This window comes from Amyelois transitella, chromosome 31 (assembly GCF_032362555.1).
Source record: "Amyelois transitella isolate CPQ chromosome 31, ilAmyTran1.1, whole genome shotgun sequence".
NCBI classification, from domain to species: Eukaryota; Metazoa; Arthropoda; class Insecta; order Lepidoptera; family Pyralidae; genus Amyelois; species Amyelois transitella.
This window is the reverse complement of record NC_083534.1, coordinates 3,075,614-3,102,520: the sequence shown is the minus strand read 5'-3', so window position 1 is coordinate 3,102,520 and position 26,907 is coordinate 3,075,614. Positions and strand designations below refer to the sequence as shown.

Sequence of the window (26,907 nt, the reverse complement as noted above, 5' to 3'; positions counted from 1 at the left end):
AATATATATATATATATTATGGATTGCCATATACATAAAATCACGCCTCTTTCCCGGAGGGGTAGGCAGAGACTACCTCTTTCCACTTGCCACGATCTCTGCATACTTCCTTCGCTTCATCCACATTCATAACTCTCTTCATGCAAGCTCGGCGGTTTCGGGTACTTTTGACCTGACCCTTTACCAGGACGTCCTGAATTTGATCAAGATACGTTCGTCTAGGTCTTCCCACTCCGACCTTTCCCTCCACACTCTCCTTGTATATCTGCTTAGTCAACCTGCTTTCATTCTTTCAACATGCAATCTGTCCAGTATGTATTTATTAATTTATCATCGTGAAGAGTATAGTATATGTATGTATGTATAGCAACTAACGCCATCTGTGGGCAGCTCGCGGAGGAATATATATGTATGTATGTATCTATGTCTGTATCTATGTATGTATCTATGTATGTAACTATGTATGTATCTATGTATATATGTAAGTATGTATGTATGTATATATGTATGTTTGTATGTATGTAAGTATGTATGTATGTATGTATGTATGTATATATGTATGTAAGTATGTATGTATGTATATATGTATGTATATATGTATCTATGTATGTATGTATGTATGTATGTATCTATGTATGTATGTATGTATATATATATGTATGTTTGTATGTATGTATGTATGTAAGTATGTATGTATGTATGTATCTATGTATATATGTATGTATCTATGTATGTATATATGTATCTATATATAGCCACTAACGCCATCTGTGGGCAGCTCGCGGAGGTGGTTCAGCGCCACATTGAGGTCGCGGAGGGCGGGCGCTGTCCACATGCGGCACGGGAGGCCGCGCAACTTGTTGTTACACACGTCGAGAACGCTCAGCGAGGGTAGCGAGAACAATTCCGAGGGCAACTCTTCTAATCTGTTGTCCTGTTGAAGGAAATAAATAAATAGATAAATAAATAAACGCCGTGTGGTTCCCGGCACCATTACAAAAAAGAATCGGAGGACCACTCCATCTCTTTCCCATGGATGTCGTAAAAGGCGACCAGGGGATAGGCTTATAAACTTGTGATTCCTCTTTTAGGCGATGGGCTACTTAGCAACCTGTCACTATTTGAATCACAATTCTATCATTAAGCCAAATAGCTGAACGTGGCCTATCAGTCTTTACAAGACTGTTGGCTCTGTCTACCCCGCAAGGGATATAGGTCGACCATATGTATGTATGTATGTAAATAAATAAATATATACGGGACAAATTACACTGATTGAGTTAGCCTCGATGTGAGTTCGAGACTTATGTTACGAGATACTAACTCAACGATACTATATTTTTATAACCTCTGTGGCGCAGCGGCAGTACGCTTGTCTGTGACACCGGAGGGTCCCGGGTTCGAATCCCGGCCAGGGCATGATGAGAAAAGAACTTTTTCTAATTGGCCTGGGTCTTGGATGTTCATCTATATAAGTATTTATTATAAAATATAGTATCGTTGAGTTAGTATCTCGTAACACAAGTCTCGAACTTACTTCGAGGCTAACTCAATCTGTTTAATTTGTCCCGTAAAAAAAAACTATTCCACGCGGACGAAGTCGCGGGTACAGCTAGTATTAGTATACATTAGTATGTTTGTAACTGAACCTGCAGATATAACTCTTGCAACACGGGAGCGCTGTAAACCTCGGGCCTTTTGCCAGCCTTCTTGACCTTTTTCCCCTCGTCTTCGAAGGGATCGCCCGATGTGGGCAACCTTTCGAGCTTATTCTGAGCCGCGTTCAAATACCTGTACGGAGAATTAGTAAATGAATGTACATACATACATATGGTCACGTCTATATCCCTTGCGGACTAGACGGAGACAACAGTCTTGTGATGACTGATAGGCCACGTTCAGCTGTTTGGTTTAATGATAGAATTGAGATTAAAATAATGACAGGTTGCTAGCATGTCGCCTAGAAAAAGAATCCCAAGTTTGTAAGCCTATCCCTAAGTCGCCTTTTACGACATTTATAAGAAAGAAATGGTTTTGGTCCTATTTTTTGTGTGTCCTTTCAGTCTTTTGAAGACTGTTGGCTCTGTTTACCCTTGCAAAAACTAAACTAGATAATGTGTCCTAACGAGCCGAGTAAGCGATATCAGAGCGCTCTTTTGTTTGACATTGCTATCCTGCTCCCACGCATACATCTATCTCCGTCGCTCACGTTCTAGAATGGTTGACGGGGGGCGAATATACAAACTGACGTCGTGGCTTACAGGGCATATATACATACATACTGACGTCGTAAGACTATTTAAACTCACCTGAGACTGACGAGCGTAAAAAGCTCAGCGGAGAGCGATCTGAGCTCATTGTTGGCGAGGTCGAGCGGAGTGAGCGACATCAGAGCGATATCAGAGTGCTCTGTTGTTTGACATTGCTATCCTGCTCCCACGCATACATCTATCTCTGTCGCTCACGTTCTAAAAGGCTGACAGGGCATATATACATACATACTGACGTCGTAAGACTATTTAGGCTCACCTGAGACTGACGAGCGTAAACAGCTCAGCGGGGAGCGATCTGAGCTCATTGTTGGCGAGGTCGAGCCGAGTGAGCGACATGAGAGCGCTGTGAGCGCTCGACAGCTTGCTGTTAACGCGGAGGCACGCTTTCGCTATCCATGACATGCTGTTAGAAAAAAAAATTATCGATTTGAAATGTAAAACGAATCAAAGGGAGAATATTGAATAACAAAACTTGTTGAGAAATGACATTTAGACGCCATTCGCCTAATACGAGATTTATTCAAAAAATGGTGTAATTGGTTCAAAAGACCATTATCAAATTTCGTCTTAAACTTAAGAGGGGTTAGTTATATTTTATGTTTTTCAAAAACTGGTTACACGTATCACTTATTAACGCCACATCACTTTAATCTAATTATAACTACTACCGCTTCCAAAGCGCATGTGTGTAGAAGAAACGGCGGAACAAACTACACTGGAGCATTTTCACCGCATTACATATATAGATCTCTCTAAATCGTGGACAAATTGTCTACATTAAAAAATAAACCTGAATAAATATAAAACTAATTAGATTTCAATACGAATATTTCGTTAAATGATTTCCTTTTTGGATTCAATACAAACTATGTACTATTTTCTTGTTACTGCGTAAATACATACATACATAAAATCACACCTCTTTCCCGCATCTTCACGCGTTCAAACAAACAAACAGACAAACAGACAAACAGACAAACAGACAAACAGACAAACACACAAACAGACAAACAGACAAACAGACAAACAGACAAACAGACAAACAGACAAACAGACAAACAGACAAACAGACAAACAGACAAACAGACAAACAGACAAACAGACAAACAGACAAACAGACAGACAAACAGACAAACAGACAAACAAACAAACAAACGAACAAGCAAACAAACAAACAAACATGTCTACAATTTAATACTTCTAACAAAATCACACACTGACCGTATAGCCGGCAGATTGCATCGCAGCTCACGCCAGTCCAACATGACGGGCGCAGTCGGGCACAGAGCGTTGTATGTGAGCGCGGAGTCCTCGCGGCTGGAGAACAACGCCGCTGATATGGACGCGCGGTTCAGCTTGTAATCCGGGTCCGGGTACGCCTGGGACCGTACATACACACACACACATACGTTATCACGTCTTTATCAATTGCGGGGTAGACAGAGCCAACAGTCTTGAGGAGTACAGCGCCGCCGATATCGACGCGCGTTTCAGCTTGTAGTCGGGGTCGGGGTACGCCTGGGACCGTACATACACACACACACACACATACATAATCACGTCTTTATCAATTGCGGGGTGGACAGAGCGTTGTATGTGAGCGCGGAGTCCTCCCGGCTGGAGAACAACGCCGCTGATATGGACGCGCGGTTCAGCTTGTAATCCGGGTCGGGGTACGCCTGGGACCGTACATAAACACACACATAATCACGTCTTTATCAATTGCGGGGTGGACAGAGCGTTGTATGTGAGCGCGGAGTCCTCCCGGCTGGAGAACAACGCCGCTGATATGGACGCGCGGTTCAGCTTGTAATCCGGGTCGGGGTAAGCCTGGGACCGTACATACACACATACACATACATAATCACGTCTTTATCAATTGCGGGGTAGACAGAGCCAACAGTCTTGAGGAGTACAGCGCCGCCGATATCGACGCGCGGTTCAGCTTGTATTCGGGGTCGGGGTACGCCTGGGACCGTACATACACACACACACACACATACATAATCACGTCTTTATCAATTGCGGGGTGGACAGAGCGTTGTATGTGAGCGCGGAGTCCTCGCGGCTGGAGAACAATGCCGCTGATATGGACGCGCGGTTCAGCTTGTAATCCGGGTCGGGGTAAGCCTGGGACCGTACGGGAATAAATATACATACACACATAATCACGTCTTTATCAATTGCGGGTAGACAGGGCCTTCAGTCTTGAAAACACTGTTCAGCTGTTTGGCTTATTGATAGAGAAGTGAGATTCAAATAAGTGACAGGTTGCTAGCCCATCATCGCCTAAAAGAAGAATCCCTTATAAGCACATCCCTTAGTCGTTATCTTTTAGTCCCTTATCATATAATAAATACTTATATAAATAAACATCCAAGACCCAGGCCAATCAGCGAAAGTTCATTTCCCATCACGCCCCGGCCGGGATTCGAACCCGGGACCCTCCCGTGTCACCTTTGTCAATAGACCTTTTATCTTGTTAGTGAAGGGTCACTGAACGCGCCGCTGCGCAGACGCATCTGTCAATAGATCTTTTATATCTTGTCAGTCACTGACCTTGCAGTCCAGTCACCCTGCCAGCTTTTATCTTGTCAGTAGAATTTGACGTGAACCAATGTTGTGAAACCAAACCGTTTTGACAATTATTAAGTGACTAGCGACACGCCCCGGCTTCGCACGGGTGCAAAATTATAAATGTTATTATACATAAAAACCTTCCTCTTGAATAACTCTACCTGTTACAAAAAACAGCATCAAAATCCGTTGCGTAATTTTAAAGATTTAAGCATACACACAAACAGACTAAAATAGCGACTTTGTTTTATACTATGTAGTGATATGTAGTATCCCATAATAATGAATAAAAATTTTGAATTTTTTTTGTGTCACTGACCTTGCAGGCCAGTAGCGCGGCCAGTGCTGACGTCAAGCCAGCGCTGGCCAGCTCACTGGCGGCCAGTCCCGACGGATCCGTGGCGCCGTACGACAATAGCATTTCAATTATTTGTATATTGCGAGCACGGGCCGCTATTGCTAGAGCCGTCCATTGCACGTCTCCTGTAAGAGTATTAATTAAATTGAATTAATAAATAAATAAATATATACGGGACAAATTACACAGATCGAGTTAGCCTCGAAGTAAGTTCGAGACTTGTGTTACGAGATACCAACTCAACAAAACCCAATCAATCCCGCGGGAACTCCGGGATAAAAACTAGCCTATATATTATTCTTCTGCTACCTAAATACCAAATTTCATTGTAATCGGTTCAGTAGTTCTTGCGTGAAAGAGTAACAAACATCCATACTGACATACTCACAAACTTTCGCATTTATAATATTAGTAGGAAGTGCCGTGTATAATCAATAATTTCAATTAGGTTGAAGTAGTCTCGGCCTTCGGATATATGTATTGTCGAGACGACTTATAAAAGTCGTGGAACAGTAATAGATCATACAACTGACGGCCTCTGTGGCTCAGCGGTAGTACGCTTGTCTGTGACACCGGAGGTCCCAGGTTCGAATCCCGGTCAGGGCATGAAGAGAAAAGAACTTTTTCTGATTGGTCTGGGTCTTGGATGTTTATCTATATAAGTATTTGTTATAAAATATAGTATCGTTGTGTTAGTATCTCGTACCACAAGTGTCAAACTTACTTCGAGGCTAACTCAATCAGTGTAATTTGTCCCGTATATATTTATTTATTTATTTAACTCACTGTCAGCGGTGAGCCGCCCCCGGGCGGGCGGGGGGGAGGGCGCGCTCCTGGCCACGGCGGCGGACGCGCTGCGCGAGCGCCGCCGGGACGACCGGTTCAAATCTCCCACCTGGAACATAAAATAATATCTTATTTTTAACTAGCTGTGCCCGCCACTTCGTCCACGTGAAATATATTGGGCATCATTAAAGCCCTCAAGGACAAATAATTTTCTCCGTTTTTTTTTTACATATTCCATTATTTCTTCGCTCCTTATAGTTGCAGCGTGATGTTATGTAGCCTAAAGCCTTCCTCGATAAATGGTCTATTCGACACAAAAATAATTTTTCAATTTGACCCAGGAGTTCCTGAGATAAGCGCGTTTAAACTCACAAACTCTTCAGCTTTATAATATAAGTATAGATATTCTTAATATTCTTCTTGAGAGCTACACAATAAGTATTTTTTAAATGCTAATTGGATAAAAATATTATTATTATTCTTTATTTTTTTGAAATGTGAAGCATAATAGAAACTATATTTTTCCTAGCGTTTAGTTCCTCATCGTAAGAGCATCAGCTAGGATTCAAACTAATGTACATAATTTCGCAAAACATTGTTCGGTACACGGCCGTGGTGGGATTTCAACTTGTGCCTTTCTGCGCGTCACGCATTTAAATCGGGCACCTTACTCATTCGAGCACCGAATCTCTTATATCATTTAGGCGACATCACAGTGACAATACGACGTGCTCAACCAATAGCAGCGAAGAGTCTATTACAACATGTCAAATCTGCTGAATCGCACAAGCAAAGATTTCACGGATTGGATCATAAATACAACCTCTGACACAATATCGTCTGTATACAATGTATTCTCTCGTCCACATTTCTATTCTAAGTTTGAATAGTTGTGAAGATGACGTTGTTGAAGAAAATGCTGCTCTGCAGTTTGTTGCCGCTTCTTCTGCACTGACGCTATGGAAGCGGCAGAAAACTTAGATTTAAGTATTTTATTTGACGTCAACCAATGTTGTGAAAACAAAAGATATAACAATTATTAAGTGTTATGAAGTATCCTACTTATAATAATGAATAAAAATTTGAATTTTGAATTTCAAATATCGGATTTTGAATTTCGCGCTACTTTGAATTTTAAATTTCGAATTTTGAATTTTTAATATACATTTTTACTACACCAAGTGATTTCAACACATATGAGTTCCCCTCACCGTTGGGGCGGGCGGCAGCGCGTCGGCCGCGGCGCGGGCGCCGGCCGCCAGCAGCCGCCTGAGCAGGCGCGCGTGGCCGGCGCGCGCGCACGCCGCCACGCAGCTGTCGCCGGGCCGCCCGCGCGACACGTGCACCGCGCGCACGCGCGTCGGCGACTCATCTAGCTGACGATTTAAAGAAAACATACATACATACGTACATATATTTAATCGCATCTTTATCCCTTGCGGGGTAGACAGAGCCAACAGTCTTGATAAGTGCTACCGCTGCGTCGCAGAGGCCGTCAATGAAATATATAATACTAGCTGTCCCGGCAAATTATATAAATATTTTTTAAGTAAATTCTAGTGTAAAAAAAATGTTAAGTGTGGACAACCCTTATCACTAAGGGGTATGGAAAATAGATGTTGGCCGATTCTCAGACATACTCAATACGCTCACAAAATTTCACGAGAATCGGTCAAGTTTCAGAGGAGTACGGGAACGAACATTGTGACACGAGAATTTTATATATATATATATATATATATATATTACATACTTACATTCTTGTTACCCCCCGTGAGCTTGCTAACAATGGCGTGTATGCCCAGGGATATGCCGGCCCGGGCCGGGGACAGCGCCGGGGGCGTCTCCGGCTGGGGCTCCGACTGAAACGAATAACATACATACATAAATACATACATATACAAAACTTTAATATATGTATCTCGAACCTTAGTGGTTTCGCTATGCTAAGTTAATACCTACTTAATGTTTTGTAAGATCTTTCATACAATAATTAAAAAAAAAACATATAGTCACGTCTATATCTCTTGTGAGGTAGACAGAACAAAAAGTCCTTATAAGACTGATAGGCCACGTATCAGGTAGTAGGTACTAGTAGGTAGTATATAGGTATGAGCTGTTTAGCTTGATGATAGAATTGAGATTCAAATAATGACAGGTTGCTAGCCTGTCACCTAAAAGAAGAATCCCAAGTTTATAAGCCTATTCCTTAGTCGCCTTTTACGAAATCCATGGGAATGAGATGAAGTGGTCACGTCTATATCCCTTGAGGGGTAAACAGAGCAAACACTTGAAAAGACTGAAAGACCACGTTCAGTTGAGGTTGAAATAGTGACAGGTTGCTAGCCCATTGCCTACAAGAAGAACACAAAGTTTCTCAGCCTTTCCCTTATTCGCCTTTTACGACATCCATGAGAAAGATATGAAGCGGTCCATTTACAAAACTGGTTCAAGCTCTCTCTCTGAACTCGTTCCTGAAAGTGACTCTGGACTAACCTGATTGATCTTCGTCGCTGGCAATGTGAAGTTTATCAAAGCGTCCACCACGGGCAGGTTCCCAAGCGTGCAAGTAGTAAGATATGGAGCAGTCCATTTACAAAACTGGTTCCAACACAATATCGTCTGTATACAAGCCTAATGCCGTGTGGTTCCCGGCACCAATACAAAAAAGAACAGGACCACTCCATCTCTTTCCCATGGATGTCGTAAAAGGTGACTAAGGGATAGGTATTCAAACTTGGGATTCTTTTCTAGGCGATGTGCTAGCAACCTGTCACTATTTGAATCTCAATTCTATCATTAAGCCAAATAGCTGAACGTGGCCATTCAGTCTTTTCAAGACTGTTGGCTCTGTCTACCCCGCAAAGAATATAGACGTGACCATATGTATGTATGTACAAGCTTACTCGTTCCTGTAAAAGAATCTGGACTAACCTGATTGATCTTCGTCGCTGGCAATGTGAAGTTTATCAAAGCGTCCACCACGGGCAGGTTCCCAAGTCACAATATCGTCTGTATACACGCCTCATTCGTCCCTGTAAAAGAATCTGGACTAACCTGATTGATCTTCGTCGCTGGCAAAGTGAAGTTTATCAAAGCGTCCACCACGGGCAGGTTCCCGAGCGTGCACGCTACGTACAGCGCCGTCTGACCGGACGCGTCGCGCGCGTTCACGTCGAACGCGTACGAGTACTGCCACTCGCCGGATTCGTCCCTGAAAGACGGAGAGAGAGATAGAGATGTTATCTCTTCTCTTTTTGGCCGTCGCTAGCATGCGCTTGAGTCGATCAAAAGGTGATCTGTATATATGAAGGTACACTAGCTGTGCCCGCGACTTCGTCCGCGTGGAATAGTTATTTTGGGCATCATTGAAGCCCTCAAGGATGAATCATTTTCCCCGTTTTATTCGCATATTCTATTATTTCTTTGCTCCTTATAGTTGCAGCGTGATGTTATATAGCCTAAAGCCTTCCTCGATAAATGGTTTATTTTAAAAATATTTTTTTAATTCGAACCAGTAGTTCCTGAGATTAGCGCGTTCAAATAAAAAAACAAACAAACTCTTCAGCTTTATAATGTTAGTATAGATATGTCACCGGAAAATAACTAGAACCGCAAGTTAAATGAACTTTTTAGGAAATTTATAACCTTTCGTAGGATTCTAAACGAGAGATGAGTTGTATTATTTTACGTCCGAATTTCCGTTAATTCATAAACTCACTGAACTTGCGCGAAAACTCAAACAAACTCCTCCCGTTTTGCTCCTATCAGACATTACAGTCCACCCTTTTTAAAATATATATTATATATATATATATATATATATATATAAAGAATCACTACATAGTATAAAACAAAGTCGCCCATTTTGTCTGTAGTCCCTTCGTATGCATAAAACTTTAAAACTACGCAACGGATTTTGATGCGGTTTTCACTAATAGAAAGAGTATTTTCTCCGACAGGTTTTTATATATAATTGAAATACATTGAAACTATATTAGCTGAGTTATAGCGATTTATGTCCAAGAAGTCAGAAAAAAAATCTAATTGAAGATTGCATTTGTGCGTGCGCCGCTTATACCGTTGGATACAAGTAAGAACAATGTAAAGCAAAAACATTAGTCTTTATTAGTTCTACAAAAAAGTCCGCGATGACATATATCCAGCTTTTTTATTTAAGTCACAAAAACTACTTTTCTGTATTAAAAAAACATTTAATTCGTTGGGTGATGTTTAACTGGTGATATAACCAATAATACATATATCCTTATCAAAATAAGTAAGTTCATCATCACGAGCATTTAATTTAGATTATTTTTGCAGTTTACAGTGTGTTATTTAGACATATAGTTTAGGAGATATCACGATATTAGTATTGCGGCACGGTACGGGCCGGCCGCGGCGGCGGGGGCAGCGACGTTGCAGGCTTAGATTTGAGCGTTGACTGTTTTTCACATGGCCAACTGTATGTCGCTATTTGAAGAGTAACCTCTCGAGAAAACATGTTTGTATTGTCTAATGACAAAAAAGCTGTGAACGTTGTATATAAAGACATTCTGTAATATAATAATTGTTGTAAAGATAAAATAAAAATGTAAAAAGTAAATAAGTTTAAAATGTAGGTACACAACGTTAATCTTCTAAAAATTTTTTCCAAAAACTGATAGGGGGGGCGATCAAAGAAGAGTCACAGAAACCAAAAAACATTTTAATATTTTAAACGCGGTTAAGGGAAAGAGAAGTTATTGTGAATTGAAAATTAGTATCCAATATGTGTTGGTGCGTTGACTGTATTTGTCGAAGTAGCGGGATACACGCAAACGAAGTTGCGCGGGTCAGCTAGTTAAATATATACGAGACTAGCGACCCGCCCCGGCTTCGCACGGATGCACAGCCGATACTAAATATATCTCTATTAGAACTAACTAAAGGACCGCCCGCAAAGCGGCTAAGTCTTGCTCACTTCGCAACGGGCCGTGCAGCAGAAATCGTAATATTTTAATTTCACCACAACTTCAAAACCAAACTTCCAATTTTAATCATTCAAAAACCAAATATTATCTACATAAACTGTACTTATTGATGAAATTATTTATTTTGATAAGGATTAATAGCATGAGTAAAAAAAAAACGCGTTTAAATGTAGACCAAAAAAATTCAAGATTTTTAAATAAAAATGTGGTTGTTGTGCCTTACTCGACATAGATAGGTATAGTGTGTCGCGGACTTTTTTGTAGATATTTATAAGATCTACAATTAATTACAACATTTTATGGTTCTATCTTTTGTAGTTTAGGCAGCGTACGCAAAATAAGTAACTTTTTGGTTGATTTTTTTCAGTTTGTGTCCGAAAAATCCAAATATATTACGGAACCCTATTTTTTTCCAAAATAAAATATAGTCTATGTTACTCGTGGATAATGTAGCTTTCGAATGGTGAAAGAATTTTTTTAAATCTTTCCAGTAGTTTTTGAGCCTATTCATTACAACCAAACAAACAAACAAACAAAGTTTTCCTCTTTATAATATTATATATATTAGTGTAGACAAATTACACAGTAATGTGTCGAGTTAGCCTCGAAGTAAGTTCGAAACTTGTGTTACAAGATACTAAGTCGACGATACTATATTCTATTATAAATACTTATATAGATAAACATCCAAGGCCCAGGCCAATAACAGAAAGTTCGTTTCGCATCATGCCCCTGCCAGGATTCGAACCCGCGACCTCCGGTGTCGCAGACAAGCGTAGCGTACTACCGCTGCGCCACAGAGGCCGTCAAAAATGTAAAAAAAGTAAGCTGTTAACGAGTATACAAAGACATTCTGTAATATATTTTGGTGTCAGGTGGAGTGCCGTGTGGTTCCCGGCACCATTACAAAAAGAATAGGACCACTCCATCTCTTTCCCATGGATGTCGTAAAAGGCGACTAAGGGATATGCTTATAAACTTCGGATTCCTCTTTTAGGCGATGGGCTAGCAACCTGTCACTATTTGAATCTCAATTCTATCATAAAGCCAAATAGCTGAACGTGGCCATTCCGTCTTTTCAAGACTGTCGGCTCTGTCTAACCCGCAAGGGATATAGACGTGACCATATGTATGTATGTATGTACGTTTGCACCCGTGCGTAGCCGGGGCGGGTCACTAGCCGATTATATTCATACTGGACGGAGCAAGTACTCACGTGTATGTACTGAGTACGTCCGCTGGATACGGGTACTCCAATAGCAGGCTCACCATGGCGGCATGTCCGCCGATACATGCCGCGTGGAGCGGCAGCCATTTCTCTACCGTCTCTTGCTGAAATTAAATAAAGATACATACATACATATAACATACATACATACATACATATGGTCACGTCTATATCCCTTGCGGGGTAGACAGAGCCAATAGTCTTGAAAAGACTGAATGGCCACGTTCAGCTACTTGGCTTAATGATAGAATTGAGATTCAAATAGTGACAGGTTGCTAGCCCATCGCCTAGAAAAGAATCCCAAGTTTGTAAGCCTATCCCTTAGTCGCCTTTTACGACATCCATGGGAAAGAGATGGAGTGGTCCTATTCTTTTTTGTATTGGTGCCGGGAACCACACGGCATACATATAATCACGTCTTAATCCCTTGCCAAATGAAAATATTAGTGCCGTGTGGTTCCCGGCACCAATACAAAAGAGAACAGGACCACTCCATCTTCTTTCCATGGATGTCTTAAAAAGATAGGGTTACAAACTTGAAGAGAGTTATGAATGTGGAAGAAGCGAAGGAAGTATGCAGAGATCGTGGCAAGTGGAAAGAGGTAGTCTCTGCCTACCCCTCCGGGAAAGAGGCGTGATTTTATGTATGTATGTATAAACTTGAGAGTCTTCTTTAAGGCGATGGGCTAGCACCCTGTCGCAATTTGAATCACAATTCTATCATTAAGCCAAACGGCTGAACGTGGCCTATCAGTCTTTTCATCTGTTGGCACTGTCTACCTCGCAAGGGATATAGACGTTACTATAAGTATGTATGTTTTGCATTATCCATCAAATGTGCTTATGTAAGCTCATCAGGTTAGTTAAATCTAGTCTCGACTTCCCCCCAGAACATTAGGCTTACCTGAACAGCACGAGGGAAGTTGGCCAGCAGTAACCTAGCCACGTCGAGATGGCCGTAATAGCTGGCTATATACAGCGGGCAGTACTTGGTTACTGGGTGGGCTCGACCGTCGGCGCCTGCCTCCAGCAATGCTGACACTGCGCCGGTGGCACCGGCTTCTGAGGCCCTAAATGAAGATAAGGTCTTCGTGAGCTAAATTTCAATGTATTTCCAGTTGTATAATTAGCGGACTTTTGTTCTGACAGACCTACGAACGTATATTGATCAAATTAAGGACGTCCTGGTAAAGGGTCTAGTCAAAAGTACCCGTAACCGCCGAGCTTTATGAAGAGAGTTATGAATGTGAATGAAGCGAAGGAAGTAAGCAGAGATCGTGGCAAGTGGAAAGAGGTAGTCTCTGCCTTCCGGGAAAGAGGCGTGATTTTATGTATGTATGTTTTGACAGGACGTAGGCCAAGTTGTGATCTTTGAGTTACTGGCTTCAGATAACTGTGAGTTCTCCTTCATCCTGGGTATAGTCCCGGTTTCATCCTCACCACACTGACAAGGAGGCTGGGGTACGCCTTTGATTATAGATGCTGGGTTGGGTGAGTCAGGTTTTTACACGAAGCGGCTACCATCTGACCTCCGCAACATTTGCAGGAGAACCTAACCCGCATTGGATGAATCATGATAACACCAATCCAGTTGCCTGAATGTGCAGGTTTCATCACAATGTTTGCCTTCGCCGTCCGTCTCGTACGTGTAGTATGATATAGTATGATATATACGTGATTATATGTATAAAAACAAAATTGAGGGTAGAACAACTTCTCCGCAACCTTTGCAGGGGAACCTAACCCATATGGGTGAACAACTTACACATAAAGGAGTGTACTAGCGCCACCTGGCGTCAGATTGACCACGATACCAGCAGCGTTGCCCAGAGCGGTTAGTTTGGCTCGCAGGGCTGAGACGTCGCCGCGGGAGACCAGCGTGCGGAGCTGGGCATGCTGGGACAAGCGCTCGCGTTCTAAGGCATCTGTAAATAAAATAAGTTGATTACAGAATCTCCGTCTGAAGATGTGCTCCATGACCGCTTGTAAGCGGCCTGAATTCAGCTGCAGGATGTCCACAAGGTGAAGATCTGAGGTGAAGTCGAAATGGGCATGAATTCATTGTTTTTCTTACCAAACGTTAACGACTTATGTAGTCTTTCAACTTTTTTTCTGATAGATGCGCCGACGCAGAATACATCGTGATACAAAGTCAAAGTCCACGTCATGTGAGCGTTTTCCCAGGTGCATTCTCATCTGTGACAAGTCCAGAGTCAACTAACAATCGGCTGCCTACGCTGACGTTTAAGAATTTAGTGAATGCCGTTGTTACCTCTCAAGTTTTGAGAGAACCTACACATTGCCGCATGATCCAAGTCGGGTTCAATAACCACGGAGGTAAGACAGCAGTTGCGGGATGTAGTTACCTGATTTTCACTCACTCTTAGATCGTGTGGCGGCAACCAAACCAAACGCCATTGCGATAACTGATCCAAATTCGAATCCATTGTAAGTCACAGGTTGTCGTGACAAAAATTCAGTAGATACAAATGGCGCTCTTGAAAAGCTAGTCAAAGTTTCCATCAACTTCTTGATCATCCCCACCTCACCTTTCTCCCTCCACGGATCAGCGACATCATCAGCGAAGTACTGGCTGGCATCATACGCGGTGTCCGCTTCTTTAGCCGCTCGCGCCCTGGCCCGCGCCTCTAGCGCCGCCAAGCGGAAACGCTTGAGCATTACTCGGCAGCCATTTTGTTTTCACGATACTTTGTAATTGTTTTGGCGGTTCGATGTGATTTTAGGTAGCATTTCGTTGTTTATTTAATTTTTTTTTTTTAAGAAAAGAGGTAGCACTGTTCAAATCATTACAAAGTTTTTTTTTAAAACAAAAAGATGTCCATGCGTTTTGAGCAAAAAATGTTTATAATTAGGTAAGTACTTAAGTACATTACTGTGGTTTTGAGTAACAATTAATAAGTAAAAAAATCAAATCTAGTTATAACGGGTTTACTTACTCGATCATGTAATGATTTAGTTCATATAAAACTAAGAGTTGTTTACTCTATGAACGTATACGAACGGTGAAATATTTATAAACAAGTTTTTGATTTCTTTTAAATACAATGTTTTTGGGGAAAAGCGTTATTTTATGTATGTACGTATGTAGTTTTTGATCTCAAATTGATCTTATTTTTTTACCATTGTCTCTGTCTACCCAGCAAGGGATATAGACGTGACCATATGTATGTATGTGTGTCGTTTTACATTCCGGGATTTTCTCTCTTAGTGCGCTCTTATGCTTTCTAAGCTAAACACATACATGCCAAATTAAAGAATCCTTTTACGCCGAAATTGAAGGGTGTGTACTGCACTCAATAACAAGAGTTGTAGGTATATTAATTTAAAACGATTGACGAATCTAGTCATAATGTCACAAGTTATATATTTCCGTTATATTTTACTACACAACATTTTTCGCGAAACTTCGACAAGTGGATATTAAATAGGATTACTGTAACTCGAGACCGGCGCCGGCAGTGGTTCTCAACGGGAAATGATAAAAAAAAAAACAAATATCCTCATGCAAAGAAAACGACATCTATGGGATAGAAATGGAGTGGTCCTAATCCTTTTTTTTTCTATAGGTGCCGGGAACCACACAGCATAAAATACACATGTCACGTCTTTAAATATTACTGGCTAGACAGAGCCAACAGGGAAGAAGTGTAAGGCAACTTTCGACTGCGGCCGTAGCCCGAAAATCCTGGTGGCCTTAATGATGGATTTGACATTCAAATAATAACATATTGCTAGACCAACATATTCAAGGTAAAATGATTATTATTATCAAAAAAAAATCCCGTCTTTACGGGGAAGAGACAAACTCGATCGAATATCACAAAACTCGGTGTCAACAAACTAATTAAAGAAAGCCCTAACGATGAAATCTTTAATTACACAACCCGCAAGTTTGAGCGCCGCTGTCGCGTAACAACATTAGTTGCATAAAAGCGGTTAATCGCGTACGAACAGACGGACACGCGTTGTGTCATCCGCTGTATTAATTTCCTTGTTATTTCCTTGTATTTTTAACATGTTTCCTTCAGTAGTATCTGTTTTATTTTTTACCATACACAGGCAAGAGCGTCGGTATTTGAAGCATATACATATGGTCACGTCTATATCCCTTGCGGAGTAGACAGAGCCAACAGTCTTGAAAAGACTGAATGGCCACGTTCAGCTTTTTGGCTTAATGATAGAATTGAGATTCAAATAGTGACGGGTTGCTAGCCCATCGCCTAAAAAGAGAATCCCAAGTTTGTAAGCCTATCTCTTAGTCGCCTTTTACGACATCCATGGGTAAGAGATGGAGTGGTCTTATTCTTTTTCTGTACTGGTGCCGGGAACCACACGGCACTTGTTATTGCTACTATTCATTATTATCTGTTTTGCTTTTTACCACACACGGACTAGAGCGTCGGTATTTGAAGCTGTGACTCAATACGGCTTAATTACGGATTAAAATATTATATTTACGTAAATATATTTATATCATCTTTTCCCTTTGATTGTCTGTGACACCGGAGGTCCCGGGTTCAAACCCGGCCAGGGCATAATGAGAAAAGAACTTTTTCTGATTGGATTACTATATTATAAAATATAGTATTTTCACAAATCTGGAGACGAGCCCGGGATAAGTAAGCGAAGCGATTCCCGACATCAATAAATAAATAATATATATACGGGACAAATTACACAGATGGAGTTAGCCTCGAAGTAAGTTCGAGACTTGCGTTACGAGATACTAACTCAACGATACTATATTTTAAAATAAATACTTATATACATAAACATCCAAGGCCCAGGCCAATCAGAGAAAAACTCTTTTCTCATTATGCCCTGGCCGGGATTCGAACCCGGGACCTCCGGTGCCACAGACAAGCGTACTACCGCTGCGCCACAGAGGCCTTCTGCAGACTAGGGTTGAAAAAAGCGGGAAATTTTCCGGCTTTTTTCAAATTACCTCGTTTTTATACAAGTTTTTTACGAAAGTTTCAAGAAAGATAAGAATGAAATATTTCATGTTTTTTATTAATAAAACGGAAAAATACGATAGGAAAAGTATTGATTACCTTACAATATGCATCATTGTTTTAAAAATTGGTAATTATATATAGAATATATGTATAGTTCTTCAATCGTTTTTTTCTTATTTTTCGAAACGAACGACAAAAATCTCAATAAAACCGTTGTTTCCCCAAGGTTTTATTCTGATATATTTCAATGTTACAAACCAATAAAACGGTAAAAAACGAAAAAACGTTTCTTTCACCGAAAAAAACAATTTGTTTCTTTCGGAATTTTCAACGCTACTGCAGACGAGCACACAGTCTTAAGACACATTGTGCGCATAAAGACCAATTATATCTGAACAAGGGGATCAATTATACTGGAATAGCACAATTGACCTTAGCATTAATTGATTAATACGCCTGTCTCATTTTGGTATAACTATATGTAAGTTTAGTTTACTTTTATAATAATAGATGGCGTTATCCCGTTTTGAAACGCGATATGGTTTTGCTCTGATACAAACATAAAAAGAAATGTGAAATCGGAATGTATGTCTTCGTTCCGGGAATCTGTCTTACAGTCTTACCTTCAAGCTGCTTTGTCTCGTCTCGACACACTTTTGTATTACGCCTTCTTCCTTTTGGTTTTAGTCCCGGTTGCATCCTCTCCACTCTGAAGAGGAGCGCGAGGTATGGACTTTGACCGTGGAACTTGGATTGGGCGAGGGCGAGTCAGGTTTTTACACGAAGCGTCTGACATCCGATTGGATCGATCATGGTTACACATCCAGTGCCTGAATGTGCAGGTTTCCTCACGATTTTTTCCCTCACTGTCAGAGCATCGGTTGGAAATCAAACTAATGTATATAACTTCGAAAATAGTCATTAATACGAGTACATGGCCGAGGTGGGATTCGAACCTTACCAATTCGACCACCGACGCTAATGCGCGCTTTAGATTTCTCGTTGTTTTTGATTTGCGTTTTTTATTTTTTATTGTTGTGACTTGTGGCGTATTGATGTCGCCACACATATAATCACGTCTTTATCCTTAACGGGGTAGACAGAGCTAGCAGTTACTGAAAGGCCACGTTCAGCTGGATGGCTTATGATGGAATTGAGATTCGAATATTGACAGGTTTTTAGATAAAGCGTAAAGAGACACAACAAACAAATAAACTGCTGTGCCCGCGACTTCGTCCGCCTGTAATAGTTATTTTGGGCATCATTGAAGCCCTCAAGGATGAATAATTTCCCCCGTTTTTTTTTCACATTTTCCATTATTTCTTTGCTTCTTATAGTTGCAGCGTGATTTTATATAGCCTAAAGCCTTCTTCGAATAATGATCTATTCAACACAAAAATAATTTTTCAATTTGAACCAGTAGTTACTGAGATTAGCGCGTTCAAACAAACAAACTCTTCAGCTTTATAATATTAGTATAGATTGGAAAGTTGGAAGATATGAGTGACCAAACTGACCTTTGACCTCTATGTTTCTCTGAGATAAACAATTCCAGAAATGTCATATTTTAGTGCCGAGTGATTCCTGGCACCAATAAAAAAAAGAATAGGACATTCACATCTCGTTCCCATGGAAATCGTAAAAGGCGACTAAGGTATAGGCTTACAAACTTGGGATTCTTCTTTTAGGCGACGGGCCAGCAAACTGTCACTATATATGCATCTCAATTCTATCATTAAGCCAAACAGCTGAACGTGGCCTATCAGTCTTTTCAAGATTGTCGGCTCTGTTTACCCCGCAAGGGTTATAAACGTGATTATATGAATGTATGTTGTTTCATTATATGGTGTAAATGTGCACTGAAAGAGTATTTTTCGAAATTCCCGCGGGAACGAAATTTAACGCGATTTATGTATTTACACGGGCAGAACCGCAAACATACTCTTTATTTTTTTAATATTGCATTAGGCAAATGTCTTCCATCTCACATGATGATAAGTGACGATGAAGACGAAGATACATACATACATACATAAAATCAAGCCTCTTTTGCGAAGACGAAGATGTTACATCAAAATATTACATATAATAAAACTGTAAAAATATTTTGTCTGTAGGTACATTAAGTACCTATTTTGACTAAAAAGGATAGAGATTTTTTTTACATTTTTTATCTGTCTGTCTGTATCTAACTGCATGATCACGCGGACGAAGTCGCGGGCAAGAACTAGTCCAATATGTATATACTTAGCCATTTATTCTACTTTTAAATGTTCACGGACAGTACTTATCCTGGAATATAAACGCAGGCAGTTCATTCCACACGTGATAGCCGCTCAAACCGAAAAGGAACTATCGAAGCGATCAATTCAACTACTTGGTATTTTGACTTGGTATTTGGACGACAAAACAAACACTGATAAACAATAAAAATCGAGTATTTTTTAACATCTGCAAACCGATACGTGTCAGTGGTACCGCCGCGGCCGGCAAACTGACCTGAGAGTCGCGGCGGCGAAAGAAATTGATATGACATAGTAATCTTTACAAACGTATCGTACATACATACATACAATCACGCGTTAAGCCCTTACAGGGTATACTTAAAGAGAGAATAGTTAACTGTAAGACTAGAAGGCCATGTTTGTTAATGTATAAAATGTGGGTAAAAACGTAATAAATTAATGGTAAATTAAAAAAAAAAAAAATTTTATTCATAATTTTGGAATACTTCATATCACTTAACTAGCTGTGCCCGCGACTTCGTCCGCGTGGAATGGTTTTTTTGGGTATCAATGAAGCCCTCAAGGATGAATAATTTTCCCTGTTTTTTTTTTCACTTTTTCCATTATTTCTTCGCTCCTAATAGTTGCAGCGTAGAGCGTAGCCTAAAGCCTTCCTCGATAAACGGTCTATTCGAACGCAAAAAGAATTTTTCAATTCGAACCAGTAGTTCCTGAGATAAGCGCGTTCAAATAAACAAACAAACAAACTCTTTAGCTTTATTTTAGCTAATATTTTAGTATAGATTTGTGCCGTGTAATTCCCGGCACCAATAAAAATAAAGAACAGTATCACTCCGTCTCATTTCCATGGAAGTCGTAAACGGCGACTAATGGATAGACTTATAAACTTGGGATTCTTCTTTTAGGCGATGGGCTAGCAACCTGTCACTATTCGAATCTCAATTCTATCATTAAGCCAAACAGCTGAACGTGGCCTAACAGTCTTTTCAAGACTATTGGCTGTGTCTACCCGGCAAGGGTATATAGACGTGTATATATGTATGTATGTATTTATTATATTAGTTGCGTCGAGACACTTACTTAATTCCCTGCAAATATTTGCAAGTATTTTCATTAAGCACTTCATTAGTTTATACCACATAACTAACACTTAAACCATAGACTACAAAGTCTTAACCGATGTACTAAAACACTAAGGTATTGCGGAAATGTTAATCTGCTCAGCCTTCACCTTATCAATACAAATAGAAACCTTGTTCCCATTGTGATAAAGAACATAATTAGTTTTGCGACCTTAACTATGGAGTTCTTTTTATGTGTAACACTTCTTGTCTTCATGTTAGTCTATAGTGCCTGTCCGTAGTACCGCTGTCCTGCTTAACATCATAATAAGAAGCGAAACAGCTATAGTTTATCGCGCGCTAAAAACTGCGTCGCGCGTTTCATGCTTTCATGCTGCGACTGGGCGACCGAGCTGGGCTCAATTTTTTTGTTAATCGTTTTAAAAACAAAACAAAAATATTTTGTATTTTGTACTTGATATTCTTCTTTAGGCGATGGGCTGTCACTATTTGAATCTCAATTCTATCATTAAGCCAAACAGCTGAACGTGGCCATTCGGTCTTTTCAAGACTGTTGGCTGTCTACCGCGCAAGGGATATAAACGTGACCGTATGTATGTATGTATTTTGAATAAATAAAACAAACTGGATATATTGTCAAAAATAAAGAGAACCAAGAACCCTAAACTCCATGCAACCTACAAGCTAACCACTGCACCATATTCCCGTGAATTTCGGGAATTCCTCCTTAGACACATTAGTCCGTATATACCTAGGCATATATACGGACTAAGGTGTCTAAGGAACATTCTACCGAATTTCAACTTTTTAGTCTCAATAGTTTCGGCTGTGCCTTTCCACACGGTAACTTTTAATATAATTATACTAGCTGTTCCCGCGGCTTCGTCCGCGTGGAATAGTTATTTTGGGCATCATTGAAGCCCTCAAGGATGAATAATTTTCCCCGATTTTTTTCACATTCTCCATTATTTCTTCGCTCCTAATAGTTGCAGCGTGATGTTATAAAGCCTCAAGCCTTCCTCGATAAAAGAATTTTTCAATTCGAACCAGTGGTTCCTGAGCGCGTTCAAACAAACAAACAAACTCTTCAGCTTTATAATATTAGTATAGATGTATTGTATATAGATATCACTATTAGTAGGTATAATATTAAGTTAAATTAACGTAGATTTAACCATATCACGATGTGGCGCAACCTCTCATCACATTCACTGGCGTTGTTGCGACAGACGCAGGGCCACATATCAGGGCCTACCTACCTACACCTACGTCTTGTTCAGTGATACATTATGACGGCCTCGGTGGCGCAGCGGTAGTACGCTTGTCTGTGACACCGGCGGTCCCGGGTTCGAATCCCGGTCAGGGCATGATGAGAAAAGAACATTTTCTGATTGGCCTGGGTCTTGGATGTTTATCTAAATAAGTATTTATTATACAATATAGTATCGTTGAGTTAGTAGCTCGTAACACAACTTACTTCGAGGCTAACTCAATCTGTGTAATTTGTCCCGTATATATATTTATTTAAATTATATAACTGGCTGAGGCCCACGACTTCGTTCGTGCTGAACGATGTTTGTGACATTTCTGTATTTGTTAATTACTAGAGGCCGCCCACGACTTCGTCCGCATGGAAACCCTATCAATCCTGCGGAAACTCCGGGATAAAATGTAGCCTATATGTTATTCTGGGTCTTCAGCTACCTATATACGTTTTTGCGTGAAAGAGTAACAAACTTCCATACTGACATCCTGACATACTAACAAATTTTCGCATTTATAATATTAGTAGGATTAGTCCATGATGATTCTCCGTCGAGTGTTTCAGTTTTTATAAATTATATATAGCCTATATGTATTGGCCAAAGCCTACAATATAACTAATTGAATAACAAAAAAGTTTCCTTTAAATCCGTCCAGTTAGTTCCGGAGATTAGCATGTACAAAGAGACAGCCATAACATAACATTCATCTTTGTGAATATTAGATTGTAAAGAAACTATCTGTTACTATTTGCTAATAAAGACTTTTTAGTTTTAGTTTTTCAATTTCTTTTTACTTTTTTATTATTACGTGCCTACCTCTTGCCTCTCTCAGCGCCTGCGCAGCGTGTCTGTGGCAGTTCCTCTCGGCCAATGAGAGCGGCGTCTCCCCAGTCGCGTCCAGCACGCTCAGGGAGGCGCCGGCGCACACCAGGGTCTTAACGTTTTCAACATGGCCGCGTTCCGCTGCTATGTGGAGCGCTGTCTGGCGAATGCAAAAAAAACCAATGGTCATTCAAGTGACCACTTCAGTGCTCAGAGCCCATTTTAACGAATTTAATAAGGTTTATGACATGGTACCTAAATGAAATTACATACATAACGCCTCTTTGGCGGAGTGGTAGGCAGAGACTACATCTTTCCACTTGACATGATACCTACACACTATATATGTGAAAATTGAACTTTCCTTCATACCTACATATGTGAAATTATAATGACAAAATACTTGACGTTTCGTAAATACGTTCTGAAACAGTAGAAGAAACGCTTTTCTTTTTGAAGAGCTCAAGGCCTACCTCAAAATTCAAAAAATTCAAAATTTTTATTCATTATTATAGGATATTATTATATCGCTTAATAATTGTCGTATGGTTTAACAACTTGGTTGACGTCAAATAAATTACTTAAAAACTAAGTTTACTGCCGCTTCCAAGGCGTCAGTGCAGAAGAAGCGGTAACAAACTGCACTGCAGCATTTTCATCAACAACGTCAACTTCACAATATTAAATTATACTTAGAATAGAATGTGGACGGGAGAATACATTGTTCACGGGAGATTTATATATTTATGAGATTTAATATTGAAAAAAGAAATATATATATATATACATATATTATGGATTGCCAATTTTAAAAAGATTTATGTACAGAGTGTACTGAAATTTTGATTTAAGTTCAAATTAAACTACAATTAATTACGAGGTTCCTGTGCCAAGCTCGAGCCAGATGTATATACCTATGAAAATGACCCAGGAAGACACTGGTCAGTTAGAAACGAGTTAAAATTATTCCAGGTTATGTTGAACAGCGGATGCCCAGAGTCTTCGTTTGTGACCATGATTAAGGAGAGCGTTATAAGAAAAGCAGGTTCTCTTAGCCATCGTTGTCGCATCCGAAACAGCATCGAGATCTGCTCCTGCATCACAAAACGCCCGTAGACACTAGACACTGACTTCGCTCAGTCAAACACCGCAGCACCGCAGCTTATAACCTGTATCAAATAGCAGGTACCCATCGGCGCGACTTTTTTCTACACTAAATCTAGAAAACTCAATCTTGGAAAAATATTGCCAACTTAACACCGCAGTTTATGTTAACCTGAGGAGCTCCGAGTCTACCTTGGAACCATTATTCAGGGGTGTGTCAGTGAGCTGATAAGGAAGGCAGCTTACCTTTCCACCAGTAGCGGCATCTGATGCAGCATCAAGGTCAGCATTTGCTTCACAGAACGCCCATAGACACCGACTTCGCTCAGTCAAACACCGCAGCTAATGTTAACCAGAAGAGCTCTGAGTCTGCCTGAGACCATTATTCAGGGGTGTCTCAGTAAGCTGATAAGAGAGGCAGCTTACCTTTCCACCAGTAGCCGCATCAGAAGCAGCATCGAGGTCAGCTCCTGCATCACAAAACGCCCATAGACACCGACTTCGCTCAGTCAAACACCGCAGCTTATGTCAACCTGAGGAGCTCCGAGTCTACCTGAGACCATGATTCAGGGGTGTCTCAGTAAGCTGATAAGAAAAGCAGCTTACCTTTCCACCAGTAGCCGCATCGGATGCAGCATCAAGGTCAGCACCTGCTTCACAGAGCGCCGAAAGACACCGACTTCGCTCAGTCGAACACCGCAGCTTATGTTACCCTGAGGAGCTCCGAGTCTACCTTGAAACCATTATTCAGGGGTGTCTTAGTGAGCTGATAAGAAAGGCAGCTTACCTTTCCACCAGTAGCCATATTGGATGCAGCATCGAGGTCAGCTCCTGCATCACAAAACGCCCATAGACACCAACTTCGCTCGGTCAAACACCGCAGCTTATGTCAACCTGAGGAGCTCCGAGTCTACCTGAGACCATTATTCAGGGGTGTGTTAGTGAGCTGATAAGGAAGGAAGCTTACTTTTCCACCAATAGCCGCATCGGATGCAGCATCGAGGTCACCACCTGCTTCACAGAGCGCCGAAAGACACCAACTTCGCTCAGTCAAACACCGCAGCTAATGTTAACCTGAGGAGCTCCGAGTCTACCTGAGACCATTATTCAGGGGTGTGTCAGTGAGCTGATAAGGAAGGCAGCTTACCTTTCCACCAGTAGCGGCATCAGATGCAGCATCAAGGTCAGCACCTGCTTCACAGAGCGCCGAAAGACACCGGCTGCGCTCCGCCAGCGCTGCAGCGTGTAAAGCGCTGCGGGAACAAGCGTCCAGCGCGTCCACTTCAGCCCCGGAGGCGAGCAGCTCTTGCAGCAGCTCCAGGTTGTCCCATAAAGCCGCCTGGAAGTGAATGATGGATGTGAAAAAAATATATTTTCAACATCATCATCCTCCTGGGCTTTTGTTCTAGATCTGTCAACCCTGGAGAAGACCCCAAGGGCAATTGGCCTTCGTGACACTTTAACAGGCCCTTCCTTTTAGTGGGGTGGTAATGGGATTTACCCATTGTGGCCAAGAGAGAAGTGAGAAATAGTCCAGAAACCATAAGGCCACCTTTAATTGGATATGCTGCCTCTTTGATTCTATTTTCTTTTTTATTTTGGTTGACTGGAAGACATCCTGATTGGGATTAGTCCACTATTGTACACATTCTTCTATATCCAATGACTCTTTTGTATTTCGTTAAATTTCTTTTTGTGTGCAATAAATAGTTTACAAACAAACAAACAGCCTTTATTAACAATATCATTGCAAGTCTTAAGCTTCATTCTGTAATTTGTGTTTTGCAAGTATTCTTCTGATTATCTATTTGCCAGTAGTGGAAGGCCTTCTCTTATATTTTCCACTGCCGGCTTTCGTCAGCCACTCTTGGTAAAAGTTGGTAAGTGAACCTTAGTTAGTTTCTCACATAAAAACTGCTGAATGGATTGGGATCAACCTTTACAATCACAAAGCTCATATATAACAATTTAATGGACAATTTTTAAACGCGAGGATAGACTTGGGCAAACTCTAGCACTCTAGCAGATGTAAACTGGTAAATTATAGTTTTATACATTTTAATAAGCCAGAATAAGTCAATATTGGAATGTAAACATGCAAGGTCGATACGCTATTCACTGGTGAATCCCAAGCAACACTTACACAGAGCAAGAAACCCAGCTGAACAGAAAAGAAACCAATGAAATTGAGCTACGATTACACCTTACATTTTACAAGGTTCCTGAATATACCTGGTGTAGCAGACGGCCTTGGAAGTTATCATCGTCTGGAGACAAGTCCATCTTAGATATGTTTTAAGAAATAAATACTTTTAAGAAAACATATCGCTACACAATCGCTGAAGCGCGACGAAATTATTTCCTCCAATTCTTTTGAACTGAACACATTTGAAAAGACTTGGTAACCAGTTTACATGAAAACTGGAAATTTGTTTTATTTATATCCTGTCAAAGAAAATTTGTAATAATATTATACAATTTTATAAAACTAATTTAAAATCCATAAAAGTATTGATTTGTTTTGAAAATGTACTGTGAAAAAACTACTTGTACTGTACACTGACATTGATTGACAGTGACAGCTACGAACTTAATTTTAAACTTTTTAGAGCAAATGCATAGGTACATACACCACAATATAAAGTCACGTCTATATCAAAAGACTGAAAAGCCGCTTTAAGATGGAAATGAGATTCAAATATTGACAGGTTTATAATGCCTATCTCTTAGTCGCCTTTTACGAGATTCATGAGAAAAATATGGAGTTAGTTCAGCCACGGCACAAAAATATTTTAGTTAAAAAAAAACCTTGAAAATTTGTAACTTAGAACTTATAACTTAGAACCTTTAGATGATCTAAAGTAGGTAGATACCTACTCGTATGTACAAGGGTGGAATATATATAATTCAGATTTTATATAATTATGGTGAAATTCTCACCGAGCGAAGCCTCGGAGCACACAACGCAACACATGTTATAAAATTATATTACCTGTTCGAAAACTAAGGCTCTTTTCATATCATGCCCCAGATGTCCTCATGTGGTGGTTTGACTTCGACTTTCAACAGAAAGCCGAAGTCAAACCACCACATGGGTGGGTGATAAAACAAGATGGAATTTATTGATAGCTTGACGTACCTTACAATTATTCTTCTCTTTTAAAATAAAAGCTTATTCCTATAAAAGTCGCAAAGAAATATCGCAGTGTGGACA

The 26,907-nt window shown here is 40.5% G+C and overlaps 1 protein-coding gene across 1 annotated transcript in view; it reads right to left on the bottom strand.

The window, feature by feature from the left end:
• Positions 1-26,213, bottom strand: part of LOC106138943 (leucine-rich repeat serine/threonine-protein kinase 1) — an 86,700-nt gene extending 60,487 nt beyond the window's left edge. The window contains exons 1-15 of the mRNA XM_060953345.1: positions 25,926-26,213; positions 24,841-25,032; positions 22,584-22,749; positions 13,961-14,120; positions 13,100-13,265; positions 12,184-12,299; positions 9,052-9,208; positions 7,752-7,856; positions 7,206-7,370; positions 5,995-6,103; positions 5,170-5,333; positions 3,495-3,652; positions 2,530-2,676; positions 1,650-1,791; positions 764-934 (exon numbers count right to left, since the gene is read on the bottom strand). Coding sequence (XP_060809328.1) covers positions 764-934; positions 1,650-1,791; positions 2,530-2,676; positions 3,495-3,652; positions 5,170-5,333; positions 5,995-6,103; positions 7,206-7,370; positions 7,752-7,856; positions 9,052-9,208; positions 12,184-12,299; positions 13,100-13,265; positions 13,961-14,120; positions 22,584-22,749; positions 24,841-25,032; positions 25,926-25,976 — 2,169 coding nt within the window. The 5' untranslated portion in view covers positions 25,977-26,213. The remainder of the gene's footprint in view (positions 1-763; positions 935-1,649; positions 1,792-2,529; positions 2,677-3,494; positions 3,653-5,169; positions 5,334-5,994; positions 6,104-7,205; positions 7,371-7,751; positions 7,857-9,051; positions 9,209-12,183; positions 12,300-13,099; positions 13,266-13,960; positions 14,121-22,583; positions 22,750-24,840; positions 25,033-25,925) is intronic.
• Positions 26,214-26,907: the final 694 nt, after the last annotated feature.